Source organism: Alnus glutinosa, chromosome 6 (assembly GCF_958979055.1).
Source record: "Alnus glutinosa chromosome 6, dhAlnGlut1.1, whole genome shotgun sequence".
Taxonomy (NCBI): Eukaryota; Viridiplantae; Streptophyta; class Magnoliopsida; order Fagales; family Betulaceae; genus Alnus; species Alnus glutinosa.
The window spans coordinates 16,244,315-16,261,336 of NC_084891.1; the positions used below are offsets into that span (position 1 = coordinate 16,244,315).

The 17,022-nt window shown below is 40.0% G+C and overlaps 2 protein-coding genes across 4 annotated transcripts in view; one reads left to right on the plus strand and one right to left on the minus strand.

Annotated features, from left to right (window-relative positions):
- Nucleotides 1–17,022, minus strand: part of LOC133871182 (nuclear poly(A) polymerase 4-like) — a 47,614-nt gene that overhangs the window by 20,085 nt on the left and 10,507 nt on the right. The gene's annotated exons all lie outside the window — the stretch shown is intronic.
- Nucleotides 13,420–16,799, plus strand: LOC133871180 (receptor-like protein kinase HSL1). Its single transcript, XM_062308570.1, has 2 exons — nt 13,420–16,121; nt 16,211–16,799. Exons 1-2 carry the CDS (start codon nt 13,484–13,486, stop codon nt 16,648–16,650), a joined length of 3,078 nt encoding a protein of 1,025 aa, XP_062164554.1. The 5' UTR covers nt 13,420–13,483; the 3' UTR covers nt 16,651–16,799.

Consider the following 17,022-nt stretch of genomic DNA (forward strand, 5'->3'; position numbering starts at 1 on the left):
ACCAAGAGTTGTACAAACCAATTTCCGTATGTTCTAAAAAAAAAACCTCGAAAACAACTGAGAAAAAAATTTCAAAACAAAAAAAACAATCCCAAACACCAAATTAAACAAAATCACTCCTCTCAAACACCCATTCTGAACAGTGACTAAATGGGCAAAAAAAAAAAAAAGCACGAATTTTAGAGAAAAAGGGATAAAAAAAAAATCAAACAAGAAAAAAACCAAATCCCAAGCATCAATAACCTTAAACAAACCCATTTCTTACCTACCCATACCCAAAAAATAAAATAAAATAAAAAAAAATAAAATAAAATAAAAAAATAAAAAAAAAATCCATGAATAAATCAGAGAGAGAGCTAGGAGAGGGACGATGTCGGCCGGTGGGCCGGTCGTCTTGGTGGGAGGCGCTGGGTCGGTGGGCCGTTTGGTGGGCGGCGGTCGGTCCGTTGGACGGTGGAGATGTACGTTGGAGAGGGGAAGATTTGGGAAGTGGCCGGAGCTAGTGGGCGGTGAAGAGCAGTGGCCAGCGAACTGCAGTGGGCGGCGAACTTCGGTGATCGTGGGCGGTGGAGATGGGGTAAGTTTTGAGAGGATTTTGAAATTTTGGGATGAAAGTTTTCTGAAAATGGGGGGAAGAAAATGGCAGATGCGTTTTCTATATTTTGAGGAATTTTCATTTTTTTTTTTTTTTTTAATCAAAGAACAAAAAAATATAAAAATCGTGCCACGTAGGACGAGGGTCTGACCCTCGTCCTCCGTATAGACGAGCTCCCAACAAACCCACTAGTATTATACCCTCTATTATATCCCTTAATTACATATTGTATCATCCTACTTAAAATGGTCACATATCGATCTTTTCCTTATATGGACCGTCCGCTAATGGGGCACGACCTTGGCCTGATGGAATTCTTTGCTTACTAGTAGGTGATGCCCGCAACCAAATTTTGTGTTCAACTCGTTTATTAAAAAAGCCAAGATAAAGTCGAGTTTACCTGAGCTAAATTCGGACATGTTTCAATTTCTTACCATTATAAAGTATTTGAAGTATGTAGAACTGATATTGTTGCTTCAATAGTAATCTTGATTCCAATCGAAGCAGCATCCCATTGACGTTATAATCAAATGTCAGCAATATGTAATGGGATGTGGTACAAACTTTCTATATATTCACCGTAAAGAAAAATGAAATAAATAAATAAAGTAAAAAAAAAAAAATCTACGTGCACGAGCATTCTAGAGCAACTGGCCGGCGTGCACGAGTATTCTTACCAGACATGAGACAACTCAAGTGGTAAGACTCTTAAGAGAAATACAATAAAGATTTCTAGAAGATTAAAGTTTCTTTTCAAAGCTTGACTGAGGACTAAAATACCACAGCCCACAGCCAACAATAAACCACGTGATCCAATAAATAAATCAAAATCCATCTCAAGAGAAACTGCAGGGAAATGAAAAGTAATGATATACATCATATTTTTATCTTATAATTATTTTATATTATTAATGTAAAAGTCTTGTAAAAAAATTAATTAAAAAAATAAATAAAGGGTTAGTTTAGATTGCAACGTTAATATTGTGAAATAGTTGTAGGATAAAAATATAGTCTCTAACATTCTCTTTAAAAAAAAATCGCATGCCCAAACTTGAAAAAAATACACATACTCCATTCAAACTAAACACTCAATTTACAATGTCCTTCCTAACTAAAGATTACGTTAATGTCTCCTCAAACTACTAAAAATTTGTAATCTACTTCAAATGACAAAAATACCTTAATAATAATAATAATGGGAGCCACCCCCTCTTCCACTATTTTTTTTTATTTAAAAAAAAAAAAAAGAAGTGGTTTTTTTAGTTTTAAATTTTTTATTTTATTTTAGTTTTTAGTTTTTGGTTTTTGGTTTTTTATAAAACAAAATTTTTGAATTTATAAGGGTACTTTAATCTTATTGAAAAAAAAAAGGGGGGGGTATTATTGTCTTTTTGAGAAGTAAAAGAGGTGCATTGCAAATTTTTGATAATTTAGGAAAGAGAGCATTGATAAAATCTTTAGTTCAGGGTCATTACAAATTGAATGTTAATTCGGGAGGGGGTATATATACTTTTTCTCTTCAAACTTCCAACTAACTAAAGTATTTTTTGCTCATATTGAGATTCCTTGCATGGGGTACAATCCTTTCAATTTTGACTATTTATTTTAGGATATTGTATGGATTACAATACTTTTAATTTGGGAAAAATTATACTTTAGCCCTCTGATACATCCACCCTATGGTGATTTGGCGCCCAATGTACAAAAGATGGTAGATGACCCCCCCGAACTAGCCAACTTGTGGCAATACATACCATCCGTCCACTTCGTTAACGAAATTCTTGTGTCATTTAAATTTTGCACTTATATTATTTTATTAACGCATTGTGCACACACACACATGGTTAAAATAGAAGTCATCTATTTTTATTTTTCACTTCTCAATGCTTTGGATGATGTACTGAGAGTTAGTACTTCCTCCCAAGTATTCATTTGCCTAGCATGATTCCTTCTTGCCGAGGAAAATTCTTGTAACAACCCACCCTCAATGACACAATATTGTCCACTTTTGACTCTCCCAAACCAGACTTCCCAGAAGGTCACCCATCCTGGTACTACTCTTGCAGAAGCACGCTTAATTGCGGAGTTCTGATAGGTTCATGGTCATCACAGTTTTAAAACGTGTTATGTCAAGAAGGGTGCGTTTATACATATAAGCACATCCCTATTCCCAAGCGATGTGAGACGTCACAATCACTCCCCCCCTCTTGGGTCCCAGTGTCCCCACTGGCGACCCTCATGGGATCTTCCCATTCCTGGTGTCCCAACGAGTGCCTGCTAGCAACCCTCATGGGCTTGTGCACACTCCCCCATCTCAGGCTGGGCAATGACTCTGATACTATTTGTAACGATCCACCTCCAATGACACGATATTGTCCGCTTTTAGCTCCCCTGAACCAGACTTCCGAGGAGGTCACCCATCCTGGTACTACTCTCGCAAAAGCACACTTAACTACGGAGTTCTGATAGGTTCATGGTCATCGCGGCTTTAAAATGCGTTGTGTCAAGAAAGGTGCGTCTATACATATAAGCACATCCCCATTCCAGACGATGTGAGACGTCACAATTCTCCTCCCCCCGCGAATCCACCGGTTATTGTCTGTATTTCTGCCATTACTTCCTAATTCCTTAAGGATCTTGGTCAATATTCTCGGTCTCTCCTATGTTCATCCCTTATACCATTATCATTCCTCAGGTGGTCAAGGTCCTAACAAGGTCTTCTTTGCCTCTGCTCGGCTACAAATTCTGCAAGCTTACCATTTTTTATTAGCTTTTCAATATTAAAACGCAGCACTACGCATTCATCGGTTTCATGGTCGCGATTTACGTGAAATTCACAGTACTTCTTCGGGTCTCTTCTATGTGGAGTAGATAGCATCTTTGAGGGCCAGTGAAGCTCTGGATCTTCCTGTATTTCCATAAGGATCTCTATCATATTAGTTTTCAATCGAGTGTAACTTCCTTCTTATTGGGACACACCACCCTTGAATTTCTTCACTTCCTTCTTCGAGTGCTTGCCTCCTTGTTCTACTAGGGACTCTTTTCGCTTCTTCTCGGGAAGTCTTTGGCTTTCCTCGGGATTTTATCAATGCCTTAAAAGGTTTCCTAGGTATTGATGAATTCTTCAATTTTATCCATAAATTCTTGGAGTGTTCAGGAGTACGCCTAGCTAACCTTCCCATGCAAGGTCTTTGTTTTGATATTCCAGAGAAGAGCAGCCAACACCATGTCCTCCTTGGGATTGTCAACAGTGAGCTTTTCTTGGTTGAACTGAGTGATGTAACCTCCGAAAGATTCTGATTCTCTCTGTTTTAAAGTCAAGAGGTAAGCGGAGGGCTTCTTACGCCTCCTGCCTGCAAGGAATTAGGTCAAGAAAATTCTTGCAAGGGTATCAAAATCACCAATTAATTTGAGAGGCAATTTCCCAAAACAATGTTAAGCATTCAGAGAAAGGGTAAGAGGAAAAGCTTGACAAGCTACTTCAACGAGAGTTCCATGAATGACGAGATGCACCCAATACGTCTCCAGATGTTTAGCAGGATCTTTGGTTCCATCATATAGGGGAATATGAGGAACTTTAAATTTCTTGTGAAGGGGGAATTCTTTACCCTATTAATGAATGGGAGCTTGGTATCTTGTAACAAGTCCTCCACCATCGACCTTTTTTCTGACACCTTCATTTCCAGAGCCATCTACTCGCATATGGCCTCCAAATCATTCACCTCTGTATTAAGACTGTCGGTTCCTTCTTGGTCATTTGTCTTATGCAACCCTTGCTTGAATCCTTGATATGGCACTCGGATGTGCTGCACCTCTTCTGTTTCCTCGGTCTCCCTTTCTTGACTTTCTCCTTCCCCTTCTCGGGTAGGATTTTTTTTTGTTTCAGATCTTTTGAAATTTGGAGCAACAAATGTTCGTTTTGAGCAACCAAGGTATCCACATTCTTCGACATTTGCATCATATGTTTCTCTAGTGAAGCAATTCGTTCCTAAGGATCAGCTGAGGTTCCAAAGGTATCTTTGTAACGCCCCGAGAAATTAATTAACTTCACAGTTCGTCTCCCAGTCTCATTCCACAAGGAATAAGATTTAGGGATCTACTACTTCTCAAGAAGAGAATATTATGTAGCGGAAACATAAGATATTCTATCAACATTAGTTACAACCAGAGCATCTACTAAGAGTCATTACATTGACTGAAATCACACTATACATATCATCGATCAAAACTAAACATTAATACACAATTGAGCATTAAAAACTAAGCCTACACATCACCCAAAAGTACTAATTACCATGAGCGGCCTTCAAAATCCTCCAATAAGTCCTCGAGCGTCCACCGGATCAATATCACTACACCAAACAGATGCATCTGCTTCGAGGTCCATCTCGAATCCAATATCTAATGGTGGTTCAACTATGAAACAACAGATATTTCATAGGTAGAAAAGATACAAGAATAAGTCCACGATTTAGTGACTAATAATACACATGATGACAGGTTATCATGTGGTGAACTTAGTTATTTATAAAAATCACATACATCAATGTACAATTATAATTCCTCATTTCACAAAATGGTCATGGATGTAATATAGATATAATATATGTTATAACAAGAGAATCATGTCATACTTCAATTCTGTATGGTCTACCTAGAATATTAACCCCTTCCCTACAGGGTTGGAGGTGTCCCAAGGAACCTGTAATACAAAACCGGTGCCCCGAATATGTATGCTATCGTCCATCATTAATAGCTACCAAGTCTGACCTCAGGTGACCCACACTACTAATAATGTCTGTAACCATGACCTCATTCAAGCATAGTGCACCGTTCACAAAACAACCATTGGATCCAAGGCCAAACATAAAAAGAAATAAACCTTTTACCATAGAGAATAATATGTATAATAGTAAGTACATGGCCATTATCCCGCATGTACTAGTATACCATGTCATGCCATGTAATGTAATATTCACTATCTTTTACATGTATGCTTTTCATAAACTCATCATTTTCATTATCTTGTCATTAATCACTCATTTTCACATAATAGAGTTAATAATTAAAAAGTATATTTCATGTGAGTTGTAAACATGCATGTTTTGGTACACAAAATAATCATGCAATACAGGAAAAATGATAATAACAAGTATCCATGTGAGTTTTATTCACCTTAGTCGTGATTTTACACAAAGTAAATTCCTTGACAATCCACAACATCCAAATCTGTGAAAGGGTCTATCATCAGTCTTAATCTAAGCTAAAATACTCCTAAAACTATTCTGAGGGTAAAATGGTCATTCTACATGGCCATCAAATGTTCAGTACTTGTGTCGAATGATCGGCATCGATCATTCGGTATGAATACCGATCGAACAATTGATGCTGATCGTTCGGTCAATCTAGCAAAACCCCAATTTCTAAAATGTCCTAGTTTAATCCATTCTAACATGATCTAAGGCTTGATTTTACTTCTTAATACGATTCTAAGCTCAAATATAACTTTCATACATATCAATGTCTATCCATAATGTTAGGTTTTGATTGGCTACATTCTGGTTGACAAAATCACTTGTATGTAAAGATGCTGTTTTACAAGGGATTCCGCTATTCAGAAGAGTTTTAGAAGATTCCGCAGTCAGTCAGAAAAGTCGGTTCCCTGTCAGCCGTCCGGACGATCGTGCCATCCCATCCGGACACCCATCTGTCCACTGTTCCATCCGTCCGGACGACGTGCCTTACCCTCCAGACGCCAGACAGATCATCATCCGTTCGGACGACGTCTGTTTCCGTCCGAACCCTTCACTGTATCGAAAAGCTTCTGTGCCAGATTGTATCCGTCTGGACGATTCAGCAGCCTGTCCTGACGACGTCCAGTGATCGATCAGCTTTAGATTCTTTCCAAGTTCAAAATATGGAAAGATTGTTTCAACCGTCCGGACGACGTGGATTCCCGTCCAGACGCGCTCTTATATAAGGTAAGAATCGCAATTCAAATATCACCGTCCGGACGACAGTCAGCCTTGGTCCGGACGCGTGTTCAACAGTTAAGGAAATTGCTGATTCGACTTCAACCGTCCAGATGACTGCCTATCATGGTCCGAACGCGCGCATAGCAGATATGAAAATTGCGTGTTGAAGATCAGTCATCCGGACGCTCATCTCCCATGGTCCGAACGCACGAAGCCTTATAAGGAAATTACTTGCAGCGGACGTACGACCGTCCGGACGACTGTACCTTACCGTCCGGACGTGGCTCTTAAACAGGAAAGATTTCTCATCGAAATTTTCAGAAAAATCTGTCGCACAATTGTCCATCCAGACGGCCCATGTCCACCGACCGGACGGCACCCGCATATATCACTGCAGTCACCCATTCTATTCCTTAGCCTATAAATAGAGGCCCCTGGGCATTGAGAACTGTAAGAATTCGGTATTAAATTCCACAAGTGCTCAGAGAAGTTATTTTGAGAAATTGTTGTGCTGATTTGTCTCTCTGAAGCCATCGCAAGTGTGTTATTGCTGCGCTACAACTGAAGTCTATCTTAGGGGTTGGCCCTAAAGTAAAGGATTCCATTGAAGACCCCCTCAGGTAGGAGACCTGGTTGGGAAGCGTTCATATTGGGTTACATGTTAGAAAGCAAGATACGACCACTGCATCGGGTATATGTGAGTGTTACTATCTTGTATCTAGCTTTGTCTTCTGAATAGTGGATATCCTGGGTTTGGCTGCCCCGGAGTGGTTTTTCTTTTAATTGAGTTTTCACTTCGTCAACAAAATATTTGTCTCCTTTAATTTCTGTATTTAATATTTTGTTGCACACTGTTCACGCACACTTGTTAAAATTAAAAGTCCATTTAATTTTTCAATTGATATCAGAGCAGGTACACTCTGTTTAGGATTTATTTCCTGAGTGTGATCCTCATCTCTTTGTGACTTCTATTTTTTTATTACACCTTTTATCATGAATTCTTCTCAGTTATTTAATGAGGATTCTGATATTAAGCTCTTTAAGGTTTTTAATAAATTGAAGAATGCTCAACATTCTAAAATTTCACATAAAGAGCTTAAAAAGGTGAAGCAAGAAAAAGAGTCATGAATTATGCAATTGTCTGAATCACATGCTTTGATTGACTCTTTGAGATCTGAAAATACCATGATGTTTAACATTATTGATACACTTGAGAATAAATTAAAAGAATCTGATGATCTCTTAAAAAATTCTCAAGTGATAATTTGAAGAGCATGCTTTGTATTCATTCAGATGTTCCTAACAAGCCTGGTTTAATTGTTGATGATTTGAGTGCTTCTACTTCACATGCTTCTGATTCTGAATTAGATTCCATTATTATTAAGCCTATGATAGTAGACACTGCTTATTTGGATAATTCTTGCTTGAATAATTATGTAATGCCCAAGCCCAACGAATCAGGAACACGAGGTAAGTTTGTTCCTACTTGTCATAATTGTGGGAAAATTGGTCATATTAGGTCAAATTGTTATTTGTTGAAATCCCACAGGCCTTGGATTAAGCAGGATGCTATGAGGAAAAGTGAAGTTGATGATTCTTCCTCATCAAAATATGTCCCTCCGCATAGGAGACATATAAAAGGTAAGGACAATGTTATTTGTAAGAATGCTAACTATAATTCTGCAGAGAATGTCAAGAATCATTCAAGCAAAAGAAGCTTGCCCACCTACCATCACTGCAGCATCACCGGTCACATCCGACTCAAGTGTCCACAGCTCCAGGCTCAAAAGCCAAAGAAGCTGCCAACAAGAGCTACATCAGGGAGCACTCTACCTCCTACGGCTCTTCAAGCTCCACAGCATCAGCAGAAGTTTGTTCCTGCCAATCAGAGTGGCAAAACAAAGAAAAACAAATCAAGGCTCTACAAGAGAAAGCCGCAGAAGCCCAATGGCAGCCATGGTTATGAAGGATTGCTGAGCCTAATGCAAGGTATGCTAAGGAGAATGGACAACATGGACAAGACCTGCATGCGACCGCCTCGGGTCAAGCAGGTATGGGTCAAGAGTAATGAGACCATTCACCCCATGAAGGGGAATGAACGCACCTAGTAGGAGAAGGTGTTCATGCCTACAATTCGGTTCCTAATCCTAAGGCATCAGGTTTGATTGCTTGCACTTTTACTTGTTATATTTGTGTGCTTACTATGCAATCTAGGAACCAGTTTGTTGTGCCCCCTATTCTCTTGAGAGAGCATTGCAGGTATTTTTTAGGGAAGACAGAAAAAGCAGGTCGAGCGACTGTTTTTCTGTATTGGCATCATCAGGTTTGATCTTGCCTTGCATATGATGTCATTTCCATATTGCATTATTTTTTAAAAAAATAAAAATAAAAATTGGGGAGAATTTGTAGGATTTTTTTTCTTGGCATATCAGATATTGCTTGTATTTTCACCTAATCTCTCAATTCTTTGTGTATTAATTTACTTTGCTTAGATATAATTGAGAGTTTATGACTATAATTTGCCAAGTGTTTTCCTGTATATACAAAAGTATGATAGCTTATTTCCTCATGTGATGAAAATGTGCACTATCCAAAACTCCCCTAAAGGTACATCTTTCCTTCTCTTACTTTTTGTTTCTAGAAATTCTGGATAAGAGAAGAGGTTTTTGATAAGATGGCCAAATTGACCACATGCTAGTTGAACCTAGAACCTAAAAACTCTGGCATTCCCTCTAGGTTGCAGCACCATAAGAATCAAGCAGTTAATCATATGAATATGTGCTTTAAATTATATATTCACTGCTTATGTGCTAAATTTGCCATATGCCTTGCCCTCTACGTGCAAGTAAAATTTTTACTTTGTCCTTCATGGTACAAGTAAAACAATCAGGTGCTGCATCTCAGGGGGAGTGTATCAAATGAGGGTGGCTAGGCCCTAGTAAGTTATAAGGTTTGACTTTTGACTAATCTTTCACTGATTTTCTCTCTTGTCTAGAAAATCGAGTTGCCATTTGTCATGTCATTGAAAGTCATACCTTGTGGGTTAAGTCTTCACACACACACGCATTGCATGAGTTGAGTTGTCTATTTGAATTTTCTATGTCCAGGAAAATATTTGTGCTAATTAAAATCTCAACTCTCTTTTATATCTCTGCTTAGTTTTGAGATGCTCTCTGATTGTGTTATCAGTGGATTATACATGCGTATTCTGAAACTGACTTGAGAAAAATTAAATTCTACAAATTTTTCTTCAGTTTTCTGTTTTTCGGTGTGAAGCATCCGAACGGACCGATTCTTATGTCCGGACGAGCGTAGTCTTGCCTCACGCTGTTCTAGCAATAGCCGTCCGGATGGTTAAGTGACTTGTCCAGACAGGATCTCTTCAGGTTTAAGACTTGCATCCCTTTCTCTGCCATACACACATCTTTGCATTTTTATCATGTCATGTTGTGTGTTTTTCTCGTGGATTTCTCCCGATGTTTTGGCATTCTTTGCACATCTCTTCTCATCCCATGATCTTCATTGTGTCTTCCATTATTCTTTTAAGTTTTTGTGCTTTTAGAATATTGAAATTTCTGTTGGGATATTTTCTTGAGATAGTGTGCATGAAAATCCTATTCTGTCTGTGTATTGGGTTGATATTGGTATATCTGGGTCATTTGGATTGCAATCTTTGCTTTTGTAATACTTGGGCATCCAATCGACAGCTGTCATAATACCACTTTCTTTTTTGGACTAACAGGATCTAATATTTATTTGTGGTGTTATTTTAGGAGATATTTCTGTTTAAATTTTTTCAAGAATATATCATCCAGCAGCTCCCAGCACAATATCTAACAGATGGATCCTTTGGAAAACTTAACTGTTGTTGAAGTCAGATGTTCAATTTTCAAAGGTCATGGGATTTGAGATGACCTTTTTCCCCCCAGCTCATGCAGACCCTTCCGTAGCATTCCCTCAGATCTGCATCAGTCAGAGGTTCGGTGGTAAATCTTCTCAGTTATCTTGCAGACCAGTTGCTTAGAGGATGTCAATCTGCGGATAACCAGTTTCAGGCTTTGCAAAATCAAGAGATTGAAGATTTTTCAGTCCATGGTTCCCGGCTTCCTAAGCTAGAAGCCGAAGTAGTACAAATCCAGCTTTTTATACGGATTTCTCTCCGTGACTTGATTTCAGTGGATTAGCAGGATTTGGTACTTGGACGATTTCAGTTCCTCTCTTTTGGGCCACTTACAGACTTTTCTCTATTTTCTTATTGTTTTGGATTTTAGAAAGTTTTTTGTCTGTGGATATTATTACTCTGTTTACCCTTGTACTTCTGAGACGTTGAGGGGGAGTAATTGTTGATTTGGACCGGGAATGTATTTCCAAACCGGTCAAGTGATTTTTGTTCCAGAATGCCTAAAGGGGGAGTTTGTTAAGTTTTGATTGGCTACATTCTGGTTGACAAAATCACTTGTATGTAAAGATGTTGTTTTACAAGGGATTCCGTTATTCAGAAGAGTTTTAGAAGATTCTGCAGTCAGTCAGAAAAGTCGGTTCCCTGTCAACCGTCCGGACGATCGTGCCATCCCGTCCGGACGCCCATCTGTCCACTGTTCCATCCGTCCGGACGCCAGACAGATCATCATCCGTCCGGACGACGTGTGTTTCCATCCGAACCCTTCACTGTATCGAGAAGCTTCTGTGCCAGATTGTATCCGTCTGGACGATTCAGCAGCTAGTCCGGACGACGTCTAATGATCGATCAGCTTCATATTCTTTCCAAGTTCAAAATATGGAAAGATTTCTTCAACCGTCCGGCCAACGTGGATTCCCGTCCGGACGCGATTTTATATAAGGCAAGAATCGCAATTCAAATATCACCGTCCAGACGACAATCAGCCTTGGTCCGGACGCGTGTTCAATAGTTAAGGAAATTGCCGATTCGACTTCAACCGTCCGGACGACTGCCTATCATGGTCCGGACGCGCGCATAGCAGATATGGAAATTGCATGTTGAAGATCAGTCGTCCGGACGCTCATCTCCCATGGTCCGGACGCGCGAAGCCTTATAAGGAATTACTTGCAGCGGACGTGCGACCGTCCGGACGACTATGCCTTATCGTCCGGACGTGGCTCTTAAACAGGAAAGATTTCTCAGTGAAATTTTCGAAAAAATATGTCGCATAGTTGTCCGTCTGGACGGCCCATGTCCACCGTCCGGACGGCACCCGCATATATCACTGCAGTCGCCCATTCTGTTCCTCAGCCTATAAATAGAGGCCCCTGGGCATTGAGAACTGTAAGAATTCGGTATTTAATTCCACAAGTGCTCAGAGAAGTTATTTTGAGAAATTGTTGTGCTAATTTGTCTCTCTGAAGCCATCGCAAGTGTGTTGTTACTGCGCTACAACTGAAGTCTATCTTAGGGGTTGGCCCTAAAGTAAATGATTCCATTGAAGACCCTTTCAGGTAGGAGACCTGGTTGGGAAGCGTTCGTGTTGGGTTACATGTTAGAGAGCAAGATACGACCACTGCATCGGGTATATGTGAGTGTTACTATCTTGTATCTAGCTTTGTCTTCTGAATAGTGGATATCCTGGGTTTGGCTGCCCCGGAGTGGTTTTTCTCTTAATTGAGTTTCCACTTCGTCAACAAAATAGTTGTCTCCTTTAATTTTCGCATTTAATATTTTGTTGCACACTGTTCACGCACACTTGTTAAAATTAGAAGTCCATTTAATTTTTCACATAACATCTAATCTCTAACCCATCATTAATGTTCCCATAAAGCATCATCAAACTCATAATATCCAACTTATAAACTTAGACCCACTAACCCAACAACAAATCTATCATAATAATACCTCTATAAAACACATGGGTCTAAGTTTAATCTCTCTAAATAGTAGGTTAATTATGATAAAATAATGAAATAACATATGCTTAACAAAACTATAACCTACCCACTCAATAAACAACATGAATCACCCTAAGATTCATCCTAGAAATATTAAACAACAAACCAAACCCATTAACCCAACGCATACCATATCTCATAAATCTCAAAATAGTAAACATAAGTACTCATAATCAGTAGAAATTACAAGAAATTGAAAAGGAAGGTGTTAGGATCTTACCCTTAAAGCTTTCTCTAAGTTCTCATGTTCCAAGCACACTTCATTCACTTAATCTCCTCTCAAAATCTCATATTCCCTTCCATTTCTTTCTTTCTCTCTCTATTTTCTCTCTATAGGGCTGCTGGGTCGGTCTTGAGGTTGGGGGACACATATAATGGAGCCCTAGCCCCAAAACATCCTTTTTATAGCTTTTAAAACTCAAATATACGTGTATGATACAATGTAAGATTTTTGTTGCAATCTCCACCCCCTCCTCATGTACCCTTTTTTTTTTATATAGTTTTAATGAAATTAATTTTTATCATTAAAAAAGAAGAGAATAATAAATATATAATTCAAATAAAATATATTAGTACGTCAGTTTCTAATTAAATTTTACAAAAATTTGTTAATAACAAGTTCTCGACTCTTTCGGTTATCCCATATTTCCAAATTCCTTAGGACAAAAAAAAAAAAAAATACATACTTTTCAAAAACCCTTCTTCTATTAAAGAAAAATATATTTATATTTCTATAGGGAGATTTTTCTAGTGTATGTTAAAAAAATGGTCAGAGTCAGAATTCGGTGGAGTTAGGATAGACCTTAGTGATGAGTATCACATATAAAATGCATCCGTGTTTGAACAGAAAACGTTAGTTTGAACAGAAAACGTGCATCCGTGTTTGAACAGAAAACGTTAGTTTGACCGCAGACAACTCCCTATCGGATTTAAAACCCAACAGCCCAATTACTTTCCCACCTTTTCCCGGCAATACAGTTCTCAACCGGAGTAGCCAACTGAACCCACCAAAATGTCCGTACTACCCGTTTCATTTCTCAAAACCCCACTCCTCCTTCTGCTCCTCATCCTCATCCCCACACCCCTCCAAGTGAATTCACAATCCCATAACACCGAACGAGCCACGCTACTGAACCTTAAACGGCAGTGGGGCAATCCACCGTCCATACAGTCCTGGAACTCCTCATCCTCACCTTGCGATTGGCCGGAGATCGAATGCGCCAACGGCACTGTCACCGGAATCATCCTCCGGGACAAAAACATCACCCACAAAATCCCGGCAACAATTTGCGACCTCAGGAACCTCAACATCCTCGACCTCTCTTATAATTACATCCCCGGAGAGTTTCCAAGAGTCCTATACAATTGCTCCAAGCTCCAAATTCTTGACCTCTCCCAGAACTATTTTGTCGGCCCAATCCCGGACGACATCGACCGGATTCCGACTCTCCAGTACATAGACCTGGGCGCGAACAATTTCTCCGGCGATATCCCCGAGGCGATAGGGAGGCTGCCGGAGCTGCACACGTTGAATCTCTATCAAAATGAGTTCAACGGCACGTTTCCAAGGGACATCGGGAACTTGTCCAATCTTGAAGTTCTGCGCATGGCCTATAATGACAAGTTTGTACCTGCGCCGATACCGCCGGAGTTTGGACGGCTGAGGAAGTTGAGGTTTATGTGGATGACTGTGACAAATTTGATCGGCGAAATCCCAGAAAACATTTCTGGTCTTTCGAGCATGGAGCACTTGGATTTAGCAAGGAACAATTTGGTAGGTGCGATTCCTAGTGGGATGTTTTTGTTAAAGAATTTAAGCTATGTGTATCTCTTTCAAAATAGATTGTCCGGTGAGATACCCAGCTTGGTTGAATCGACAAATTTGATCCGCGTTGATCTTTCTATGAACAACTTGACCGGTTCAATTCCGGAAGATTTCGGCAAGTTAAAAAATTTGAAACTATTGAGTTTGTTTACTAATCAACTTACCGGCGAAATCCCGAAAAGTTTAGGCCTACTTCCACTGATTGATTTTCGGGTTTTTAGCAACAAATTGACTGGAACTTTGCCGCCGGAGATGGGCATGAATTCGAAGCTCGAAGCATTTGAAGTCTCGGGAAATCAACTAAGCGGTCAATTGCCTCAACATTTATGCGATGGAGGTGCTTTGCAAGGACTGGTTGCATTTTCTAACAATCTCAGCGGAGAATTGCCGAAATGGGTTGGAAATTGTACTAGTTTGCACACGGTTCAGCTTCACGAAAACAACTTCTCCGGTGAGCTTCCTTCTGGCCTTTGGACATCGCTGAATCTATCAAGCTTGATGTTAACTGACAACTCGTTTTCTGGCGAGCTTCCAAGTAAGTTTGCTAGGAATTTGTCGAGGCTAGAAATCGGAAACAACAAATTTTCAGGTCAAATTCCTGTAGGAGTCGCATCCTGGGTGAACTTGGTTGTGTATGATGCAAGCAACAATCTGCTCTCGGGGAAAATCCCAGTGGAACTAACCAGTCTTCATCATCTAAATTCTCTTTTGCTGGATGGTAATCAACTTTCTGGCGAACTTCCATCGGAGATCATCTCATGGAAAACGTTGACTACTTTGAACCTCTCAAGAAATAAGCTTTCCGGCCAAATCCCAGCCGTGTTTGGGTCTTTACCTGACCTCCTTTATTTGGACTTATCGGAAAACCAACTGTCCGGTGAAATCCCACCAGAGATTGGCAAATTGAATTTGAGGCTTACTTCACTCAATTTGTCCTACAATCAACTATCTGGGAAAATCCCATATCAGTTTGAAAACCCTGCATATGAAAACAGTTTCCTCAACAATTCAAATCTATGCGCCGATAATCCAATTCCAGGCGTTCCAAGCTGTTACACTACTCAACTTGGTAGCTCCAACAAACTGTCCTCTACCTACCTTGCCATGATTCTAGTTCTCGCCGTTATAGTTTTCCTCGTCACTCTTTCTTTGGTCTTGTATAAGTTAAGAGGCTGCCGGACTAAAAAGCACCGACGTAATCTGGGAACGTGGAAGATTACGTCGTTCCGTAGATTGGATTTTGAAAAATTGAACATTCTGTCGAAACTGACTGAAAATAACCTTTTAGGAAGTGGCGGGTCGGGGAAAGTATACCGGATTCCCACTGACCGTCCGGGCGAATTTGTTGCTGTGAAAAGAATTTGGAGCGACAAGACATTAGATCACAAGCTGGAGAAAGAATTTATGGCGGAGGTTCAGGTGCTGGGTATGATTAGGCATTCGAATATAGTGAAATTGTTGTGCTGTTTTTCGTGCCAGGACACAAAGCTTCTTGTCTACGAGTACAAGGAAAATCAGAGTCTAGATAAATGGCTCCATGGGAAGGAGAGGAGATCAACGACAGGTATGAATCCAGTGCATCATATGGTCTTGGATTGGCCGAAGAGGTTGCAGATTGCAATCGGGGTAGCACAAGGCCTGTATTACATGCACCATAACTGCTCTCCTCCGATCATTCATCGAGATGTCAAGTCCAGCAACATTTTGTTGGATGTTGAGTTCAAGGCAAGTATAGCAGATTTTGGACTGGCCAAGATTTTAGATAAGCTTGGAAAGCCCCAAACGATGTCTACTGTCGCAGGCTCCGTCGGATACATCGCCCCGGGTAAGAGCACCTTAATTTTTAATTCTTAACACATGATAGCATGTAATTAGAGGCACATCAACTGACATATTCCGTTATTTGCATTGCAGAGTATGCTTATACGGCGAAGGTGAATGAGAAGATCGATGTATACAGCTTTGGAGTTGTACTTCTCGAACTCGCTACGGGAAGAGACACCCAAAGCGGGGACAAGCACATGAGCCTAGCAGAATGGGCATGGTGGCACTATAAGGAAAGAAAGTCTATTGCTGATGCCCTCGACAATGAAATCAAGAAAGCATGTTACTTGGAAGAGATGTCTAGTGTTTTTAAACTAGGACTCATGTGTACCGGGACATCACCTTCAACTCGGCCTTCCATGGAGGAGGTTTTGCAGATTCTTTGCCGCTGCAGCACTTCCAGAGCTTCTGAAGGGAAAAAGATGGGAAGCGAATTTGATGTTGCTCCTCTCCTCGGCAGTGCTACATATCTTTCTAGTTACAAGCAGAGTCGGAAGGTATCTGAGGAAGATGCTGACAGCTTTGTTTAGAATTGCACCAACTCATACAGTAGTGTCCGGGATTCGGAAGCACGACAGGAACTTGTAAAAATCGCATCATTCATCAAGGATTTTAGAAACTTTGAAGATCCAGGGAATTTTGATATATTAGACGGATTAAAGGACCACTTTTTTGCAAAGTCCTGAATCCTGATGCAAACTTGTTTGGCAAATAAATTGCAGCTATAATGACTCTAACTTCTACGGATAACGATCAACAAACACGCAAAAATCATAGCATCTGGTAAAGCAAAACCTCAAAAGGAAATCTTTCACTTCCTCGTAGAACCCTGTCAACAGGAATAGCTTCAAGTGCCTCTGAGTAGAATACCCAGACCACTTGGAGTCATCCACTATTAGTGA